This window comes from Polypterus senegalus, chromosome 6 (genome assembly GCF_016835505.1).
Source record: "Polypterus senegalus isolate Bchr_013 chromosome 6, ASM1683550v1, whole genome shotgun sequence".
Classification (NCBI taxonomy): Eukaryota; Metazoa; Chordata; class Cladistia; order Polypteriformes; family Polypteridae; genus Polypterus; species Polypterus senegalus.
Window position 1 is genome coordinate 127,847,727 of NC_053159.1, and position 23,363 is coordinate 127,871,089.

The window sequence follows — 23,363 nt, forward strand, 5'->3', positions numbered from 1 at the left end:
CCCCCGTTGTGTTTTGGGTACCAGATTTTTAATGTGTATAATAAATCGCCACATCCTGGGTGTGGAAATAGTCATGGTCATGTATCCTTCCAACTTGGCAATCCCCACCGTGCAAAATGCATCCCTTGATATTTTTAGCTTCTTAAAATATTGGAACTTTAGGAAATGTACTTAAATCTAAAAACTGAAATCTCTCAAAAGGAACTACACAAGGGTGTATAGCACTCACCTGCATGCACGATCAGGGGAATTAAGAATTTCATAATAGAATACAGAGAAGTTCAGGGCAAGTCCTAAACGGATGGGGTGCGTTGGGGGAAGTTCTGTCATTGCTATATCACTAGCAGCTTTGTAAGCAACCAAGCTGTTCTCTGCAGCCTCCTTTCGATCATTCCCTGTGGCAAATTCTGCCAGATATCTGTGATAATCTCCTTTCCTAAGGTAAAATTAAAAAGACAAAAGAAACAAGGCACAGGTTAAAAAAATATCAGAATTCTTAGCTTTCAATAAATCTTGACATATCATCTTGGTCCGTGTACTTTTTGCTATTTGAAATTTCATTTTAGAAGCAAAAACGAAAATGAAAGGAATTTTCAGATATTGATTTTTGATTAAAGAATAAAATAAGGGAAAACAAGGTATTTTTTAATTCTATGGTAACAAATAGCAGTCAAACTTAAAATTACACATACTTTTCTGGATTTATTTGTGATTCAAATAATGAAAGTGTATAGCTCACAGACAACAAAAAAGACGCATTTTCTTTGTCTGAAACCAGGGGTGGTACTACTTCTGCACGATTTTTGACACGTGCGAACAGTCAACTGGCATCAGCAGAGGATGGACCATTACGTTGTTTTTTGGAAGAGTAAAAGTGACACCCCAGGACGAGGACATGACTGCAGTAATATGCTATTTACAAAAGAAATATCCTGCCAATCAAGCAATGCTCCGATTCCACTGGAACTTACAGCACCAAAACACTGCACCTTGTTGGTTTCCAATTTAAGAAATAGCTTCACTTTCCAGTTTGAAGGTTTTAACGTCTTTGATGATTATTTAATGTTGTGAATAATGCAGTACATGCAAAACATTAAAAGATGTGTGCTATCATATGTTGCAACAACCACAACTGCAATAAAAGATGCTGAAATGTACAGTCTACCCTAACAAGTCAGAGTGCACAAGTCATACAGTTGTGTATCACTAGTGTTACTTCATATATAGATCAAAAAACGCTTATACTGTATGAGAATATGTACAGGGGGTACAGAAAAGAATCACCTTGTTGCTTGTATATACCGATAACAATGACCCCAAAATCATATGAATTTACTCTCATACATAAATTACTCAACCTGCTAAATTCAGTTCAAGGTCAATTACAACAAACAGTACTTGGTATTGGATAATGCAGGAACCAACTTTGGATGGGCTGTTGGTACTGAACGTTACATGGCACACTTGTACAGAAAAATCAAATATTCTCATTTATTGGCAATTCACATTCAACAATAAACCTCATACATTGGGTCTTTGCTCTGGCATTCCAACCATGACTCATCAGGAAGAAAATCACACATAAACGCAAGAGATTATACACTCCACACAGACAAATGCCTAGGCTAAGAAGCCCACAGCTGACAGATGGCTAACCACTACAGCATTGTGCCACCTTTCATACTAAAAAGTCATAATTAGAAACCTGGTTAATCAAACTCAAGGTGGCTGGAATGTCTATGCCAGTAGCACTATAAAGGTGCAGTGCCTACTCAAGTATCACACTTGTACTCAACAAAAGGGCACTCTAAGACATCAGGACTTAATACAAACTCAGTCTTGAGGCTATTAAAACAGTTAACGATTCTGAGAACATTCGCACAGCAGCAAACAAGAATAATTCCACCCTCTGGGAGTAACATAGCTGATGCTCACAATAAAGAATACATAAATTTGAAGGAAACATACATTTTGTAGTAGAAAACCTTGGACTCTCCAGTGTTGGCAGCTGGAATGAGATGCTTGTCCAGTACATCCAGAATATCATTACAGATTGACTTCAGCTCAGTCTCAACCTGTACATTAGAAATTAAAAGCGGAAGAAATGAATAAAGGTAACATGAAAAAAAGATTTAATTAAACCATGAGAAAAATCATATTGGTGTAAAGTCATTTTAGATATAATATTCTAAAGACAAATGTTACAGAGTTCATAAAAAATACATTTTAAAAACATACATGTTTATACCAAAAAAAATTTACTAAACTACTAAATGTACATTTTTAAAATCCAAAAGGTGTGTCATTCATTACCAAAACCATGACATTAGGCTATACACTTAAAAATTAAAAAAAACTATTGGTAGGTGAAATGATTTTGGCACTGGCAAAAGGTATAGTTTTAGACTTAAATTTATATTCTTTAGTCATTAATTCAATAGTTTAAGACAATTATACAAAATGACCCAAACTGTTTTTGACTGGTAACGGCCAACCCCAAGTCAAATTTAAGCATATATTGCATATAAGGTTTTCAGCTGTCCCACCCCATCTCCTCCCAGCATTACGCCTCTTTGAATATGCAAATCAATAGAAATAGCCCTTAAGCTCAGCATTCTGTGAAAAGGTAACAACAAAAGCACAGGGGGAAATAGAAGAATTTCAGCGAATACCAAGTGCAGGCAAGGAAAAACTTACTTTTGTTGGTTTAAACAGTAGTATAAAAAGTTGATGAGTGACAAGAGTGTCGGAGAAACTCGAAAGCTCAAGTTCACATAGTCGCACAGTGCCCGAAATAAAATAAAAAGTTGTCAGATATCAAAGTCGCCGTGAAAAGGTGTCCGAGTGTCATATGAAAACTTATTAGGGTACAGTGGGGGGGAAAAAAAAAATAGGCGCACAGTGCGGAAAAGCAGCACGAAATGTCAACTTTAATCTCTAAATTTCCACTTTAATCACGTAGTTTATTTTGTCATTAAAGTAGATCATAAACTTCATCTTAAAATCGTATGACTTACTAGTTTCTCAAATCCAATTGTAACTAAAGTAGCACGTTTTTTGATCTTATGTGCTGTGTGTGTGTGTGTGTGAATTACTACAAGCTTCTTAAAACGGCTTTCTCTTCCTCCAACAGGACACAGAATCCGTTACATTTGTGATATTACAGTTCTCTGAATAATTAAAATACTGAGACGTATACTTGATATCATTATCATGATAGGAGTTAAAGCATGTCATTAAACATGGTTACACTGTGCATGATAGTGCGCGACCTAAGATGAAATTGTTGTAGCAGTACTGTCTCTTTCAAACTGACTAACCTCCAATTCCTTGTTTACTTTTTTTTCTCCAAATACCCAATCGCCACACAATCAGCTCTGTAACAGACGTTAAGCCATCTGTAAACTTAGAACGCCGATTCTTCAAAACTTTTAAGGAACATCGAAATATCTTTGTAACACATGTTTAATTATTCTATCCATCCAGAGTCTCACCAGTCCCAGCAAGAATACAGCGCAAGTCAGGAACAATCCACGAACGGAGCACCAGCTCTTTGCTAGCCCTGCAACACTGTGTCCTCACAGTTTGTTTATTAACAATATAGATTATTTAAATCTGTATAATAAACATATTTTGCTGCATTTCATCTTAAAAATGATATCGTCATATGTAAATACACGCTTTATGAAGTGGCTCAGGTTGTGCAATATTATAACTATCACAAGTTTACAGTGAAGTAATTGTACTTATAAGTACAAACAGTTCTAAAGGAGCATTTGGTGGACTGATTGAGTGCGTTTAGAGTTCTTAGAATGAAACCATTTCTGAACCGCGAGGTCCGTACAGGAAAGGCTCTGAAGCGTTTGCCGTATGAGAGCAGTACAATAGACAACAAGGCTGAGGCAGCGTATTCTTGATGCTGTATACCGATAATTCTTTTTCCAATCAGCTGCTGTACAGCTTTGATTCCACACTCAGATACAGTGATATAAATACGAGGGGTGCAGTGAAGAGTAATATGGAAAAAGTTGATCCGCTGTGGCAACCCCTAATGGGAGCAGCTGAAAGAAGGTGCAATGACAGTAACAACGCTAAAGCAGCTACTGTATTTAGAATAGTTTGACCATTCTGTGGATCATTATATTGTTACAGGTAAATTACAATCAGATGCATTAAAATAATAAACAATATGCCATTTATTTCAGTGTATAAATGATATGTCAGGGATGTGGATCTAAAAAAGAAAGTGAAACCACATTGGAACAGTAGCACTGCTTTGATGCTGGGTGCCACCAGTCTGCAAAACCGAGTGCAGAACTTGTGTACGCCAGGGTATGAGCTACTATGGAAATGTGTGAGACTTTATGCCAAGTCTAGGTTTTATACATCTCGATTTGAATGTGGAAACATTCTTAACACAACATTTTTATGCATATGCACTATTTATACATGAGGCCCCAGGACACTGACACTAATTAACGAGGCAGTGATTAAGTAAACTAAATTAAGTTTTTTGATTCAACTTAAATACATGAGTAATGGATGGCAACTACAATACTGGGGAGGCTCCAGAAGAGGTTTGGAAAGATCAATCTGATACAAAATTATGACTTTGAAAGACTAAGTGTATGACAAGGCAGTAGTTGACTAGCAACAGCACAACAAACCACACTTATTCTTAAAAGTATTTAAGCTGTAGAGAAAATCTGAAAGACAATGGGCAAGTGGCAGAACAAACAGTGAAAGACCAGAAATATTTCAGCATCTCAAGAATAATAGGTAAAGGTCATTTCCTTAAGGTCCTGCAAAAATTAAAAGAAACCTTTGCTCAGCACCATTGCAGTCACCTGGCACCAAGTATATGATTCAGCAGCGCAAAGACAATTCAAAAAAATTGTTGTATAGGATATATTGCAGGTAGGAAACCACTCTTGTTGAAAGCAAAAAGAGAAATGAATGCAGTATGCTAAAAACAAAGAATGGAGAGAGAAAACCAGTAGCTGAAAGTCTCAGAGCAGAGAGACCAAACTTCAGTTTTTTGACTGAAAGACATCAGTATGACTGAGGAAGAATTATTAGGGAGTACAGAGATGCCAGTCTGCTGCATTTTATGAAGGTGGCTAAATTGCCATCACTTAGCAGTAAATTTCAGTCACTGCTGTAGATAATCTGGTCAAAATCCATGGAGAGAGGACTGGAGAGAAATATTAAAAGAGATTTTCACTCAACATGGTGTACTTGAGGAAAACAACTTACTGACAAAAACAATTAATAGCTCCTTGGTGTGGAAGAGTGCAGCAGGCAAAAAAAAAAAAAAAAAAAAATACACACACAGACAGAGTCATGGCAAATCCCTCAAGAGACTCTAAAGAATTTACCAAAGGAATACTTGGGGAGGGGAAAAAAAGATTAAATTACCTGTGCAAACTGCTTCAGTGTTGCATTATATTATAAGTATACACAATATACTAACTTGCTTTAGTAAATTGTGTCACATTCTTGTTAATTTAGTGTGCTATGTTGGCAGTCAACTTACATTTGCAATTTTCAAAGGTAAAAAAAAATTGCTTTCCTCATAGGTAACTCACTTTAAATATGTTGCCCTAGAAAACCCAAGGCTTGTGAACACAAGTTTATGTGAAATACAAGCATCTGAATTTTATATCTCATCTCAGAACCAAGACAACCTGGAGCCAAACATGCACTTATTTTTCAAACATTCCAGACGAATATGGCTTAGAGATTTACTCTCTACTAGGTAGCAATTACTAGAATCAGTCCCCTTTATGAACATGATCGAGGCTCTGTGCAGCATTCAACAGATGAAAATATTGCCACTGTGAAGCAATTTTGCAATCAAGAACTGAAGAATGGAAAGTGAGTGAGACTGAAACGATACGTTTAATTACTGTACAAGTGAAAACATTCTTTGGGCTAAAAAATTCAATGAGAATTCAAGAAGCATTTTACAACTACGGATGAAAATTGGACACAACATTGTGACCTGTAAGGCAAACAGTCAAAACAATCTAATGTCCATGCCAGTGCTTGCAAGATCATGGATATATGTAATGCTGAGGGTAGAACTCATGCTAATTGCCTGCTTCAAAGGGCTCACAGCTAATCAGTATAGTGCAGACTTTCTCTGCCACTTGCGGCAGTCAGTCAAGAAAAAGGGGAGAGAAAAACTTGACCATCACCCTCTGTCCTCTATGGAGCAAACAATGCTGGTGTATGGTGGTTATATAAGTGAGAGACACAAAAAAAGATATGTAAAGGCTATCAAAAATGAGCTAGTTTTCACAGGGGTTATGTTTTGAAAAATAAAATTTGGTTGTACCGGTGTTTCCCTTTAAAAAGTTAGGCTCGGAACCTTTAGATCACCACTTCATTAAGTAATGGTTGGTAACTAGAAAACAGTATGTGAGCACACTGATGTTCTTTATTTTAATTTTACCCTGCACATAGACCAAGAACAGATGTACAACTTAGTGTGAATTTAGTACATCCGATGCAAGATAAAACTGCAGGGGTTTTTATGTCCTTTGTAATCAATCCAGTTGTTTGTAGATCAAACTCCCAATCTCACCGTTTGCCTATATTCACGGATCATTTTTAATTTGTCTTCTCCTCCCTTGTTCTCTTCTTTCTGTTCAATACTGCTGATTATCCTCCATGACGCTCTCCTGGCACCGATCACATTTTTATATGCAACAGAAAGCAGGTTCCTCTCCTCCACCGTCAACTCAACATCCTTCCCTGCGACCGTCTTCATAGACTCCACCATTTCTAAAATTAAGACATAAAAGGAATTTGTTAAAAAATATTCTATACTTAATATATTTATACTAGTTAGAGCAGAGCAAAGCAAAGCCAGCAGGCACTGTATGATGCAAGAAAAAGTGCAAGGAAGGGGGAAAAAAAAAAAAAAAGCAGCACACTACTCACAACAAAATAATAAACAGGAAACCGATTTTTGAGGAGCAGGAAAGATTACACATACACTATGTATGTATGTGTGTATATATACACACACACACACACAAACTTTAAGGTGCAAGAAAAAAAAAAATCACAATGAGGTGTCCATCCAAAAAAGTCACACATAAGAATGCAGCTGCACCAGATGTAAAGGTAAAAGATGGCACAGTTTGGATGTAGCAACAGGTTGGGCGTCATCCTACCAGTGAATCTCCCCCACACAACCTTCAACTAAACAGCAGGGCCTACAGAGCTCACCAAGTTACTGTGCAAAGTTCCGTTTGCAAATATGTTTGATTTTTTTATATGAAAAATATGTTACTTATATAAAAACATCACTTTAAATTTTGTTTACCTATATTTACTTGTCTTCTAACAGCGTAAAGTCAAAGTTTCCTTGTTTGATCAACATTGGTATGCTGACAAAGTACATGTGCAGTGCCACTCCTTATTTAGGAAAGGATCAGTTCCACAAAGTGCAATGGCAGCTTCCACCTGCAGCTATAGACACTTCAGTACGTGAGCAATGGTACAGAGAAAGCAGTCAGACTTCTTTTTGGGCACATACACTGTCAACATAGCACTGCCAGATCTAAACACTAGCGTGGAGAGTTGCTCACATACTGAAGTGTGCTAGATCAATGCCGCCCTGCGACATTCACCCTTTACTTTTTTCATAAGCTTTTTCCAAAGACTATACATGTCCAGACCATGGTTATTACAGTTTTGACGTCTTAGTTATTATTTCTATATTTTTTGTACTTCAGTTTAGTTTTCCTTCATTCTGTATTTTTAGTTTTAATTTAGTTTGTATTTCACAAAGAGACATTTCTATTTTATTTTTATATCTGTTAGTTTCAGTTTTAGTAATTATAGCATGGAGCTACTATGGAGTTTAGTTTTGTGTCACAATCAGAACTGTAGACAAACGGGTTTGGATATGAGTTTAATGTTAGTGGAAGTTTCCTACACAACATGGTTTACTATCTGGTTTTGCTTTTGTCTGATAAAATCAAGCAAAATCAAAACCAGATACTGAACATGAACAATTTTATAATTTTTAAAATATTTTCTGTCATTTCTGCTGAACAAATCTAAAATGACTATTGGCACTTTTTTCTTTTCCTTTCATTGCCCAGGATGGGCCAATATGTAATGCAAATTAGGTGAATTTTAAGGTTTGAGGGTGTCACACACGTGCGCATGGGAGGCAGCTAAAGGGCTTGAGTAAGGGCAGTTCTGAGTCATAGCAGGATGTGGCAGAGTGCACAAACTCTCTTTCTCCCTTTCCTGCAGACCATTCACGGGAGATTCCACCTGGCCCTCTTGATAACACTTCCGGGACCAAGTCTATGGAAGACCACCTTGCAGGCTCCGACCCCTGTGATGTCATGTCTAGGCTTGAACCTATGGCTGAAGACCTTCATGAGCCCGACACTTTTGATCTCACTTCCTGTCTTCCCCTTTAAAAGCCTCCTCCTTTTCCCTATTCCCTCAGTTCTGTTTTGGACTCGGTTTTGTGCACTGCAGTGCTAACATTTCAATTTGCGGCCAGAAAACCAAGTACGCAGGTGGCTGCCCCAAACCTTGCTATGGCTCTTTGTGGCTTTTGTGACAAGGGTTTTTTACTTTGAAATGTCTACAGCACACAACACATCCTGCTACAAGACAATGTGCTTATAATGAATACCTTCAATATTCAGGGGTGAGGAAATCCAACGCCCGACTCGGGTAAACTGACTGTCAGACAAGCGTATTTTTCTGGTTTCAATTGTCCGCAGACAAGTGCAATTTTCTGGAGAAAAAAGAATTGTGTGTGCTGTGCAGGGCACATTTTTACCACTACTTTCAAATTTTAAACATTTGGGTACGTACTTCGTGTGGAAACAGTCTACTTAGGCATGTTCCTCATGTCTCAAATTGGTCTTCAACATTATTTACAGAATGACGGCTGATTTTTCAAAGGGGAAGCACTCTTACGGTCTTACATAAGTATTTTACCCTACTATTTACACACTTGGAGATGCGGTCTTTTTTCATGCCGACATTATGATGTAATCTGATGATTTTCATTATAATCAATAACTTTTATATATTATTGATAAAATTCATAGTTTCTATGTAAAAATGCGGTCATTTTACTTGCAATGCAAATGCTTTCACCACATAAAGCTTGTTAGGCAGTTAATCTTTCCTGAAATTTGAGATTTTGCGTAGGTTGTGATATATTGAGGAGTTAAGAAATTTACTGCGTGACATCATCAATTTTGATGAGCTGTCTATAGATTGTTTTTGATTAGAGAATTTTTCTTATAAAAACAAATTGGTTTCGTGCCGTCAGTTTATTAAAAATTAAGAAAACATTAACAGTTTCCAAACGTTATGAAATATATATAAAAATTTTTACTTAGACGCGATTTGATTTTCACACCCCGATATAGCATTCAAAAATCCCCATACTGGGCCTTATTTTCTACCAGCCATATTAATTTCTGACTCCAACTCGGGCACATACAATTTATAGACAGAATTTTGCCACTTGTAGGCCTGAAAAGATATATTTAAAAAAAAATAAAAAATAAATAAATAAACCGTGTTCTGACAGGAATGATCAAGAAAATCATGGAAGCTTAGGAAGAACAGAGCTTTTAGGCTTGAATCAGTGTGCAGACCCCACCAAGGAGTATTAAGGGAAACAAAGAAAAACAAGCATGTAAATGTCAAGGTTAGGAACAGTAAGACTGGAATAGCCAATGTATAAGAATGGTAAACCCTCGGATGGAATCAAATTTGTCTGCTCTATTTTCTTAGTAAAATATGTGATTTGCACAAGTATATGCCGAGGCAAGCAGTATGCCACAGCTGAATGAATCCAATGACCTACATCAAGCCACACATAGTGAAAGACATCACCATTGGATAGCAGAGTTTCAGACCTTTACAATGAGATAGTTAAATATGATTGGTCATACTACATATCACAGCTGTGCATAAAAACACAGGAAATAAACTGCATATGTGACATCTTTACACATAAATTGGGATGGTTTGGTTGACGCCAATTGAGACTAGAGCTTTGAACTAGGAAAATGTCTTCAAAAAAAGAAAACGTGGAAAAGTTACAGAATGGTAGTGATGCAGAACTTGAAGGCCTTGAGTCACAGTGATGACTATTGAAAATGACATGTTTGCTGAAGGGCTTGATGCTACTCTCCAAGTACTTCTTACTGTAACTGAAGCATCACAGTGTGTAGTTTTCCCAGTTGAAATGCCACAGATCTAACTACCATATATGGTGTTATCTGTTAAACATTCTCCCTACGTTAGTTTTATGAAAAGTCCACTGCCAGTTTTAACTTATTCCCATATAATTACCATTATTCTGTACCCACACAAAGACCAAAATTAATCAAAGTGCACTTAGTCTCCCAAGGAACTGTTCTTCCATTGAAATGTACTTAGAGCACCGCACCATGTCATACCTCCACTCTCAGTTTAAAAAGGGGTGGACATCACAAAATGTACTATAAAAATGTATAGTTCTTTGGAGAGAAATACTAAAATGCTTAATTGTGCTTTAGTGAGTGGATATTGGTGGGGGACAAAGGTGTTTACTCATCAATCATTTGAAGCTCCTTTTTCACATAAGTTAAATAAAGGTCATCCATTTTTGGGGAATTTAGGCAAAATAATGCCAGAAACCCACTATGGTACAAGGGGTTAAGCAACCAGTTAAGTATCAAAACTTAATACACTATAAATAAACATTGCCATTACAATATCTGAAGAATGTCTACAGGTAGCATAATTAAGACATTCCCAAAGCCATGACAAAAGAATTCAAGTCCTTACCTACCTATAAAAACTCTACCAACATGAGTGGTGTGTATGCGAGTATATGATTGCGGTAATGTACCCCAAGTACTAAACCCTTTTTAATACTGAACTTAACTAGTTATCTATTTTCATCTAATCTGTGCAATTCAAGATGACAGCTGTTATGTTAGGCATGTTACAAAAAGGTCTTTCGAAGAAAGCTGTTCATCGTTAAGTGTCCTGTCAGTGTTCACTAAACAGTGCGTCAAGTCTACAGTCAGTAGCTGTTCCAGTGGCTTTCCTTCCTTTTCATTTTGAATCGAGTAATTTTTTAAATGGAAAAGGAATAGGTATTCTGGAAATAGCCATCTTTCATATGGGAACAACATGGTTGTATGTTTGCTATTAAGACTGAAAATTGTGATAACTTCACTTCAGACATACAGTTAAGGTCATAATTATTAGCCCACTATGTCTAATTAGACATTTCCCACTCATGTTCAATCAATTTTTCATTACAAAGTAAAACTTGTGCATGTAAAAAACCTCCAATTGCTCGATTTCTTTGTTTAAATAAAAACTTCTGTATTGCTGAATAACAACTTTATTGAAAATTGGGGTGGACAAAATTATTAGCCCCATGTGAATTTGTCAGGAAGCACCATGGTAAAAAGTTAAATGTTCTGTGTCATACCACACCTGAACTACTTATGACTTGATTGGCTCAATTGATTAGCACCAAACCCTAATAAATAGCAAGAAGTAGAGACATCACACTCGCAATCTTTGCAAAAAAAATAATTTCATCATACCAAAAACCAACAAAACAAGGATCTCCAAGCAAAGACATTGCATACTCAACTTGGGGTGGGGGTGGGGCGGTGGACGGATATACATTTTCAAGTACTGCACAGTGTCCAAGAACAGCTGTGCGTTGCATCATTGCAAATTACAAAATGACCCATTCTGTCAGAAACAAAACTGGGCATGATCACAAGAGCAACATTTCAAAGGCTTTGGAGAAGAAAATAATCATGTCGACAAGAACCCCCGGATCACTGCAATGGCCACTGTCACCAAACTGGCCTCCTCTTTTTTTTTTTTTTTTTTTAAAAAGACATTTAAAAATCAATTGCTCACACATTAGCATATCAAAGCTAGACTGAAATTTGCCTAAGAACATCTGAAACAAGATGAATTTTGGAAGTCTATCCTTTGGTCTAATCAGATAAAACTGGAGCTGTTTTGGCACATCGGATCAGCGTTGGTTTCGCAAAGGAAAAGAGAGGCCTTTAACCTAAAAACATAGTTGTCACAGTGGGAAAATAATGCTGTGGGGTTGCTTTTCTGCTTCAGGCACACAAAACCTGTTCGGGTACATGACATAATGAAAGAAAATTATGTTGAGATAAGGGATAACGTAAAGAAATCTGTTGTCGCTGGGTCTTTCAACAAAATAACGACCCAAAGCACAAATCACACGGTCTAGAATTTTTTAAGGAACACCAAAATCAAGGTCATGGAGTGGCCGTCTCAAAGCCTACATCACAATCCTATTGAGAATCATAGGCAAGAGCGCAAGGTTAAGGTCCATGGTTAAAAATCATCTGAATAATTTGCCATGGAGGAGTGGCCTAAGATCTCTCAGGAGACTTGTGTCTGAATAATTTGCCATGGAGGAGTGGCCTAAGATCTCTCAGGAGACTTGTGTAAACCTTGTGAGAAACTACAGTAAGAGGCTGCTATTAGGTGCGAGTCAGAAGTAGGGGCTGCAACGATTAGTCGATGTAATCGACGACGTCGACTACAAAAAATCGTTGACGCATCATAAACAGAACCTTCAATGCAGGCTCCAGTCACAAAGAATCACATTGGTTTTTGTAACTGCAATACACTACATGAATGTCTGGGGGCAGTAGCGTTTGTTATTGTTTGTTAAGACGCATACAGTCCTACCAACGCAAGCATCCTGGAGCTGTGATGCTGCCATCTCTTGAGAGGTAAGTTTTAGCGAGTGAAGTTAGTGTCACATGTTAACGTTGATGTTTGTACTATAATGTGTAAATCAAGATTTCGACAATGATAGTTAACCCTTAAACCGGCACATATTTTGAGAGGTTAATGCACCCCTGGATGCCAAATACTTTAGCTGCACTTTTTAAATAAACATCACAATTCACAAAGAAAATGTGAAATTTTAACGGAACGCATATTTTTTTTTCATGCAAAGAGCATCACAATTACTGCAAGACTGATCATTTTACACACTGCAAATGAACTGTAATCGAGCAAAGAGGAGGGGGAGAAAAAAAACCCTTTCCCATTGTATCACTGTTTAAGAGGGGGTTTTGGAGGAGCAACCGCATCTCCTTGGGGTGCGTTCAGCCCCCCCTCTCCACAACACGAATGGCAGATACGCAAAGTGGCTGGCGCATAGTGCATGCCGAGGGGAACCCCCCTAGTATGTGCGTGCATGCATATTTTATTTATATATTTATACATACATATACACACACGCACACACGATATTGGCAATTAAAGACTTTTTAATCATAAGTACGTTTTAAATCATTATAAATCCTTAATTGTACTAGAGCTTTTTGCTGTTAATTTATATAGGTGTTTTTCTTTCAGTGTATCAACTAGACATTCATAACTCTAGAGATGCAATTATATACCATTTTAAATTGTGGCACTTGTTTCTTACCAAAACTTATGCTGTATGACACACAGCAAGAAATAAAACAGTACAATTCTTTAAACAAAAAGCCCTATTGTTTACAAAGCAGCAATTACAAATTCATCTTTATCTTTTTCCAATTAAAAATAAGCTAAATACATCTTAAATAAACTCAATGTCTAAACTAGAGCAGTGTCAGTTTTCATTAAAAAGGACAATAAAAGGGTCTGAATTACATAAAGTAGCTTTTCTTGCTGCTTGTCTCCTTGAATAGGATGACTTCTCCGATTACTTTTTTTTTTAGCTTATTACTCCACTTTCTTTGACATATAGGCTAATAACCCAAGCGCCTCTCGTTCACAAAAAATAAACAAAAAAGCTTCGACTCACTGAAGTTTGCTGTAAAAGATTATTAAAAAAAACCCAACAAAAAACAATGTATTATCTTGCATAAAGGAGTGGTGCAACTAAATTAAAGCAGGAGCTGATCAGCAATCGAGTCTTTTTAGAGAAAATCGGCCAATTACAATCAGCAGCCAATAAATCAGGGCATTCCTACTCCAAAAGGTTTTAATCTGCGAACTATCCAAAATGGCCCAATCACCATGACTATATCCACCTATAAACTGACCCCCATCTTCCCCTTCCTCCTTGTGTTGCAGTAGTTGGGTTAAAATTCTTCAGATGAACATGGTAACATTGCTGGTACAGTATATCCATCAGCATTAATATACTTTCCCAACAGCAGCACAGACAGGATTAGAGGGTTTATCATGAATCCAACATTAATTAAAGAGCAATAGGGAGAAAAGTTCCTGGGCTACACTGCATTGGATGGAGTGTTTTTGACAGTTGTTGGTTTAAATCAAGGACTGAGGATACAGGTCTCTTGTCCAGTTGTTTGTTTGGCAGTGTTAGTGTAAGTGAGGAAGATGCTACTTTTTTATTGGTTCAAACCAGAGAGCTGAATACCCTCAACTGAAATTATGTGTGTAGCAGAACATTAAAAAGGATTTCAAAGGAAAAAAAGGTATGACTGGGTGTACAGTTAATCATTATTTAAAGGCATTTTCTCCATAAAACAACAGACACAACTGCACTAGACATATGACAGATTTACACCTCTTGCAGGCTAATGCACCATGTCGCAAAACAAATCACCACCAAATTATTCCAGGAAGATGACAGTGTATTGATAATGTCTGGGACGTTGTAGAAATGGTGGTTCAAAGCAAGAACACCACAACCATTCAATTTACAGCCACCTATGCAATTTCACCATGTATATCATTCAAAAATGATGCAAAAAGCATCTTGCCAAATTTATGCCTAGACAAATTCACACTGTTCTGAAGGCAAAATGAATATAACAGACTAATAAATAAAGTGGCAATTCAGATGTTAAATAAGGCTCACTGTCAGTTTTGAAGTCTGACAGAAAGTTGGTATAAGTGACTATTTACTATTGAGAATTATCGGGAAAAGGATAAACAAAGCAAAACTGCAACAGAAAAGTCATTTGGACTGGACACTTTGCTGCAAAAGCAGACCTATACGAAGCTCAAGCTCTACAATCAAACACCCAGCATTAACCACTTGGTAAGACGAGTGCTAGTTATTGACTTTAGTTCAATATTTAATACCACCATTTACTCTAGTGCAGGTCAGAGCCCTGGGTCTAAACAATGCATGGTGCAAATGAATCCAACACTACCTGCCTGGCAGACAGCCACACTTGAGGAGTAGATACATCAGTTTTTGTGCTCAGGCCCTCTTTGCACATATATAACCAGGTGTGATGAAAACTAATGTCGTTTACCAACAACAAAAGAAATAACCGTGGCCAAGTAGATGCTAAAATAACCACCAGTGCATGAACAGAAGTAAAATAAAGGAGTATTTTCCTATTTGCAAAATAAAATACCTTTATATGGCACCTTTCCCATGCTCAACACAAGTATATGTTTACCTCACACACATCCAAAACAGTGACAAAATGAACTGGGCCATATATTCATTGGGAAACAACGAAAAATAAAGTGACCATACATTCTCTGGTACAGACAATGCTTTACGCTTTGATGCAAATCTCTGCAATGTAGTGTGTTATTTAGTGACACACAAGCAAAAACTCCCAAATTTCAGAAAAACATTTTTACCCATTTGTTTTTTCTTTGTTGTTATATATGGCCTAAACTTAATTTCAAACTGAATGTTTTTAAATTAAATTAAATTATAAAAATCTATTATTGGAGTCAGTCTTTTTAAAGAGGATCTATTTTAAAAACTGCTGTCAAAGATAAAAAAAAAACAGTAATATATAGTTTTGCAAATAATGCCTATTTTCAGACTAAAAGCATAGCAACCAATATAAACGTTTCCTTCTTGCTGATAAATAGAAAAGGGAGAGAAAAAAGTTGGTCAACTTACCACCTTGGGTTGTGAATTTCAAGATCTTGTACTCAGCTGTTAATAAATTCTTTGAATGCTTCCAATGACTACTGATTATGCTGGTTTATTTACAATTAGCACTGGGTATCAGCACTGTAGAAACTGCTCAAAAAAATTAAAGGAACACTTTAATCAGAGTATAGCATCAAGTCAATGAAACTTCTGGGATATTGATCTGGTCAGTTACATAGCAGAGGGGGTTTTTAAATCAGTTTCAGCTGCTTTGGTGTTAATGAAATTAACAGGTGCACTAGAGGGGCAACAATGAGACAACCCTAAATCAGGAATGGTTTAACAGGTGGAGGCCACTGACATTTTCCCCTCCTTATCTTCTCTGACTGTTTCTTCACTAGGTTTGCATTTGGCTATGGTCAGTGTCACTAATGGTAACATGAGGTGATACCTGGACCCTACAGAGGTTGCACAGGTCATCCAACTTCTACAGGAAGGCACATCAATACGTGCCATTGCCAGATGGTTTGCTGCGTCTCCCAGCACAGTCTCAAGCGCATGGAGGAGATTCCACGCGACAAGCAGTTACTCTAGGAGAGCTGGACAGGGTCGTAGAAGGTCTTCGACCCATCATCAGGACCAGTATCGGCTCCTTTGGGCAAGACAAAACAGGATGAGCACTGCCAGATCGCTGTTTGTGACGGTCTCTGTCCAAACCAACCATGGACCCTGTGCTAAATGCCTGGCACCATGGCACTCGATTGGCATTAGCCATAAAAATACCAGAATTGGCAGGCCCACCACTGGCACCCTGTGCTTTTCAAAGATGAAAGCAGGTTAACCCTGAGCACATGTGACAGACGTGAAAGGATCTGGAGAAGGCGTGGAGAATGAGTTGCTGCAATTAAATTCCGGCTAAATGGACTAACCTGCACATCATTTCTTCACTTTGATGTTCAGGGTGTCTGACTTTGGCCCTCTGTAGGTTGATAATTTTCATTTCCATCAAATGATGTGGCATCCTTTCGTTCCTAACACATTACCTAGTTCATATAAGTATAGACATCCGGCAGGATTTTTTTCTCATTCAGATCTGATGCATTTTCAAAGTGTTCCTTTAATTTTTTTGAGCAGTATATTGACAAAATTCAGGAACACTATCTAAAGGGTGTCAACATAGTGACTTCATAAAATATGTATAAGCATGGAATGACATTTAAGAAGCAAAATTTGATTAGCAATAAACAGTTAATCAGTATTTGCAAGATGTTTTTTTTTTTAAAGAGCAATATTTTCTTCCACGTTTCACAGCACTGCACTTAAAAATATATTAAAATTATTCAAAATTCACCACAATTTAACATGTATCACATCAGAGTCTACATATTATGGGGGGATCCTTGATTTAATACAATGACATCTACTTTATTAAACATCTATATAATCTAGGGAATAATAAAATAATTTTGCTTCTTAAATAATAAATGTTATTCAGTAACCTATCCGTGTGTCTTGTGTATTGATCGCCATGTAGACTATCTTCAACTGTTAGCCAAATTTATTCCCCTATTGGACATTTAAACTCTTGAATTAATGATACAGCAGAAAGACTTTACAATGTACACATCTATAATTGCTCACTTGTAGCACTCATGTTAATCTTCCTCGAAAATGTGTCCTAACTCCTGAGACAAAAATAAAGTATTTTAAAATGAGGATCTTGAGCGGATGCTTGTTGACAGCGGCATTAAAAGAACAAAAAATGTCCATAATGTGGCTCTCTAATGTAGAATATCACTGAATAGGAGAGAATGCCAGAGGAATGGTGGAACAGTGTGACTGTACAGAGGAATAAAACTGATGCCACACACAATGAAAATCTGGGAAATGGTTATGGAGACCACCACAGAGGAGCAGCAGTCTGGTTTTATGCCAGACAGAGGAACAATATATATAAGTCTTTGCATTCAACTGGGTACCACGTCAAGAGGTTTGGAGAAGCATGACAGAGAAAGGAGTATCAGAGAAGTACAGTAGTGCATCCGAAAAGTATTCACAGCACATCACTTTTTTCACATTTTGTTATGTTACAGCCTTATTCCAAAATGGATTAAATTCATTTTTTTCCCTCAGAATTCTACACAACACACCCCATAATGACAACGTGAAAAGTTTACTTGAGGTTTTTGCAAATTTATTCAAAATAAAACTGAGAAATCACATGTACATAATTATTCATAGCCTTTGCTCAATACTTTGTCGATGTACCTTTGGCAGCAATTACAGCCTCAAGTCTTTTTGAATATGATGCCACAAGCCTGGCACACCTATCCTTGGCCAATTTCGCCCATTCCTCTTTGCAGCACCCCTCAATCTCCATCAGGTTGGATGGGAAGCGTCGGTGCACAGCCATTTTAAGATCTCTCCAGAGATGTTCAATCGGATTCAAATCTGGGCTCTGGCTGGGCCACTCAAGGACATTCAAAGAGTTGTCCTGAAGCCACTCATTTGATATCTTGGCTGTGTGCTTAGGGTCGTTGTCCTGCTGAAAGATGAACCATCACTCCAGTCCGAGGTCAAGAGCGCTCTGGAGCAGGTTTTCATCCAGGATCTCTCTGTACATTGATACAGTCATCTTTCCCTTTATCCTGACTAGTCTCCCAGTTCCTGCCGCTGAAAAACATCCCCACAGCATGATGCTGCCACCACCATGCTTCACTGTAGGGATGGTATTGGTCTGGTGACGAGTTGTGCCTGGTTTCCTCCAAACATGACGCCTGGCATTCACACCAAAGAGTTCAATCTTTGTCTCGTCAAACCAGAGAATTGTGTTTCTCATGGTCCGAGAGTCCTTCAGATGCCTTTTGGCAAACTCCAGGCAGGCTGCCATGTGCCTTTTACTAAGAAGTGGCTTCCCTCTGGCCACTCTACCATACAGGCCTGATTGGTGGATTGCTGCAGAGATGGTTGTCCTTCTGGAAGGTTCTCCTCTCTCCACAGAGGACCTCTGGAGCTCTGACAGAGTGACCATTGGGTTCTTGGTCACCTCCTTGACGAAGGCCCTTCTCCCCCGGTCGCTCAGTTTAGACGGCCAGCCAGCTCTAGGAAGAGTCCTGGTGGTTTTGAACTTCTTCCACTTACGGATGATGAAGGCCACTGTACTCATTGGGACCTTCAAAGCAGCAGAAATTTTTCTGGAACCTTCCTCTGATTTGTGCCTCAAGACAATCCTGTCTCAGAGATCTACAGACAATTGCTTTGACTTCATGCTTAGTTAGTGCTCTAACATGAACTGTCAACTGTGGGACCTTACATAGACATGTGTGTGCCTTTCCAAATCATGTCCTATCAACTGAATTTACCACACGTGGACTCCAATTAAGCTGCAGAAACATCTCAAGGATGATCAGGGGAAACAGGATGCACCTGAGCTCAATTTTGAGCTACATGGCAAAGGCTGTGAATACTTACATACATGTGCTTTCTCAATTTTTTTTTATTTTTAATAAATTTGCAAAAACCTCAAGTAAACTTTTCACGTTGTCATTATGGGGTGTTGTGTGTAGAATTCTGAGGAAAAAATGAATTTAATCCATTTTGGAATAAGGCTGTAACATAACAAAATGTGGAAAAAGTGATGCGCTGTGAATACTTTCCGGATGCACTGTGTGTGAGAATTGTCAAGATATGTAAAAGTAGGCGAGGACTGAGGTTAAAAGTGGTTTTGGGGTGACAAAAATCCCAGTTAGAGCAGAAGTGTACCAAGGGTTCCTACCACTTTGATCTGGTTATAGAGGTGCGGAGTCATGGGGTAAAAGACCAACCCCTTGGCGCATGCTTTTTGCTGATGACATTGTGTTGTATAGCACCAGAAAAAGAGGATATGGAGAGGAAGTTGGAAGAATTGAAAAGGGTTTTGCAAGAAAGGGTTAAAGATAATTATGAAGATGACAGAATGAGATTTTTTGATGGTAAGGACTCAAATGTTAACCTTCAGGAAGAGCCATTGAAAAGGGAGGATAAATTTAAATATCTGGGATCAGTGGTAGCCCAAGATGGAAAACTAGATAAAGACAGGCAATTATGAATGGAACAGATACATGGGCAGCCTTGGGAGCACTGGAGATGTGGCAGAAATGAAAATGTTGAGATGAATGTTTGTGGTATGAGAATCAGAAATATTACGAAAGTTGGGAGTGATATCTAATAAAGTACAGGAAAGTAGGTTGAAGAAATATGGACATGTGATGAGGAGAGAAATTGAATATTTAGACAAAAAAAGAGTGGTTGAAATATAAGGAGAGGAAGTCAAAAAGGCTAAAACAGAGGTGGATGGATAAAGTAAAACGAATTGAAGGAAAAGGTCATAACACGTGGGAAGGCACAAGAGCGAGATGTTTGGAAGGTTGATCAAGCACATCAACCCCTCATAGATGTAGGAAAACATGAAGAAGAAGATGGAAAATAAACAGTCACCTACAAATAACTTACGATGGCTATGTTTTGGTTACCATGAATACAGACCCTGTACACAAATATTTCCTAGCCTACCGTGTACATAAAAATAAATAATGCTAGGTTTATATTTTAGAATCCTTTTTGTGTTGATCCAGAAATGTATAGCTAAAACCCTATTATAGCCTGCACACATGAATGAGGCTTTCAAAACATTGAGCATGGTGTAGTATACTAATTTAGGGGACATAGGGAATGTTTTTAGTGTTCCCACAAACCTAGACACCAGTTCATTGGTATTCTGTTCTCACTCTACCAACAGACCATCCAAATGGCATGCAAGACTCAGTAAATTTTTCAATTACAAAACAGTAGAGGATACGCAATCAGGACATTTTTGAAGAGAACAAAGCACATGTAAACAGACCCCATTAAACATACAGCAGGACAAAGCCTCCCTTACATTAATCCGCCACAGAACACTTGACCCCTCATTCACTCTCTATACATATGCAGAGATAGAAATAACACGTTTGTTGGAATGCATGTTCAGACTGCATTAAAAGGGAGACATTGATGTGGACTCATGGGCTAATTCTGCATGCATCTGCCGGTCTTTATATAAAAAAAAAAAATAAAAAAATTGAGTTATTTCTAATCATACACATATGCGCAGACACTAGATCGAGTCATGTGATGCATGCTGTGGTTGTTCTATAGCAGTGGTTCTCAACCTGTGGGGCGGGGCCCCCCTAGGGGGATGTGAAGATGTGAAAAAAAGAAAAGAAACAAAAATATGAAAAAAAAAAAAAACATCTGTTGAAACCAAAACAAATTAACTTAAACTACATTCTAATACTAGAACAATAAATATAGAGTTAGATAAATGTTGATAAAAGTAGGTATAATAAAATATGCATATACATTTCAACAAAAATGTTGGGGGCGGGGGCGCGATTAAAACTTATGAAAACTCAGGTTGCAAATACCTGAGTATTGCTTGCAAATAGGTTGAGAACCGCTGTTCTATAGTGTGATGCCCACCTTTGCCAATTATGATGGCAATTACAATCCTAAAGATGTATTGAGGACAGAGACATTAGATATGTGTGCTCAGCCTCATCTGCAGAAAACAGAAAAGACTGGATCCTAGAGAACAAAGTAGCACAGGTGTCCTCTGTTGTGCATTTTCCTATGCATCTACATACAGAATATGCACAGCATATCACATTTCTTAACAGCAGACTGCATGTGTACACATCAAAATGAAGTCAATTTTAACAGAATGTGGTGAACTGTTGAGCTTGTTCTTGCTTTAAAAAATTGTCAGGTACCAACATTTGAAACACCCTTTCTTATTCAAATAAAAAAAATGGCAGTTCTTTACAATGGATTTAAACTAGAATTTCTCTTAAAACCTGAGCTTTAATCACTATGCAGCAGTATACAATATGCCGTCCTTGTCAGCAGTGTCTGTATTGTATTACTTTCACAACACTCAACATCTAGCTACCTCACTGCAACAGAATGTGAATTAGCATCAAGTAAGCCACAGCATTAAGTCCAGTGTTCATTTTTTTCCAATGGACAGTAAACAAAAGCATATATATTATCCCTTTAATTCTGTTAACATGAGCCAACAAGTACACATTTTCCATAACCTTCAGTAAGAAATTCCATGAGCCACTTTCAGTTGAATGCATATATGTACTTAGACTTCTATTCACTCAGTAGCCATGGAAGTTTTTTGCAGTGTTTGATGCATCTTTCTCCCTTTAGCAGGGCTCAGGTTGTTAAGGAGCAAGATATACAATGAAAAGAAATTATTAAACCCTTATTGTTTCCCACCCTGTTTCTTCAGTAGTCTGAATCTGGGATGTCACAATACGAGAATTTTCTTATTCAAAGCCAACACCAGTGAAATTTTACAATACTCAATACCTTTCAATACTACAGCAAAATCCGAATCCTATTCAGTACATTTTATTCAAGTACCTCCATTATTGAAATGAACAATATTGTGCCTTTTTCTGTAACACAATATAAAACAAATATTAACAGTAACTTTAAAAATACTGCTACACCCATCAAGTTGTTACCTACTATAATCACTGTGTAAACTAGTACCAACATTTCTAAATACTGAAATACAATGCAAGGCTTGAATTTTAATGTTTGTCAGAGAAGGGCACCCCGACAATGCAACAACAAATGTAATTTATAATCTTGGGATGATTTTAGTACAGAGTTTATAAAGAATATGTCATGAACTACAAGATGTATCTTAATATCAACACATTCTGTGCTCAAATTTATAACTGTGAGACCACATTACATTTTTCAAGTGCAATTTAAATATGACATGTAAATTTAATAAGGAGTTACACTAATTAACAGTAGTTTGACTTCAAAAGCCAAATGACAAATTCAGTGTTTGCAGACTCATTCAGCAAAGCAGTAGGAGGTTTGGATTGTCCAACTGCTAAATCACTTCCAGAAGGACCTCTGCCGTTTTTTTTTCCATTAACACTGCGAGTCATTGTTATCGTAGGTTTTCGCTCACATTTTTATCATGTATTATTGTGTTTTCCAAAGCAATTCACCTACTTCAGGTAAGCTAGGGCTGTGGAGTCGGAGTTAAAAGCAATTAATGGGATACTAGTGTCAGAAAAAGTGTGCTGACTGCAACTAAACTGTAATAATTAAAAAATTTTTCATTTCATATATACTAATTTGATTAAACTTTTTTCTTGTGGCCTTTTTATTTATTTATTATATATATATATATAAACTAGCATTGTAATATTGGTTCTTGTGACATCATGACGTGAATCACTGTTTCAGGCAGTGTGTGCCAACACATCTGCCAGTGATATGTTCAGGAGGAGAAGCTACTGTTACATTGAATCACAAAAAAGGTACTTTTTTCCCCCAAAAGCTTGTTTTTTAGGCTAAAGAACCACATTAACCAATCTTTATTTTAAGTCCCTTCAATACATGACGAAAGGCTGTCATCACACCAGCTTAA

General features: G+C 37.4%; 1 protein-coding gene across 2 annotated transcripts in view; it reads right to left on the minus strand.

Annotated features, from left to right (window-relative positions):
• Nucleotides 1-23,363, minus strand: part of ywhae1 (tyrosine 3-monooxygenase/tryptophan 5-monooxygenase activation protein, epsilon polypeptide 1) — a 55,780-nt gene that overhangs the window by 13,903 nt on the left and 18,514 nt on the right. For both annotated transcript variants that reach the window (XM_039757136.1, XM_039757135.1), the window contains exons 2-4: nt 6,590-6,789; nt 1,969-2,075; nt 230-436 (exon numbers count right to left, since the gene is read on the minus strand). In XM_039757136.1, coding sequence (XP_039613070.1) covers nt 230-436; nt 1,969-2,075; nt 6,590-6,789 — 514 coding nt within the window. The remainder of the gene's footprint in view (nt 1-229; nt 437-1,968; nt 2,076-6,589; nt 6,790-23,363) is intronic.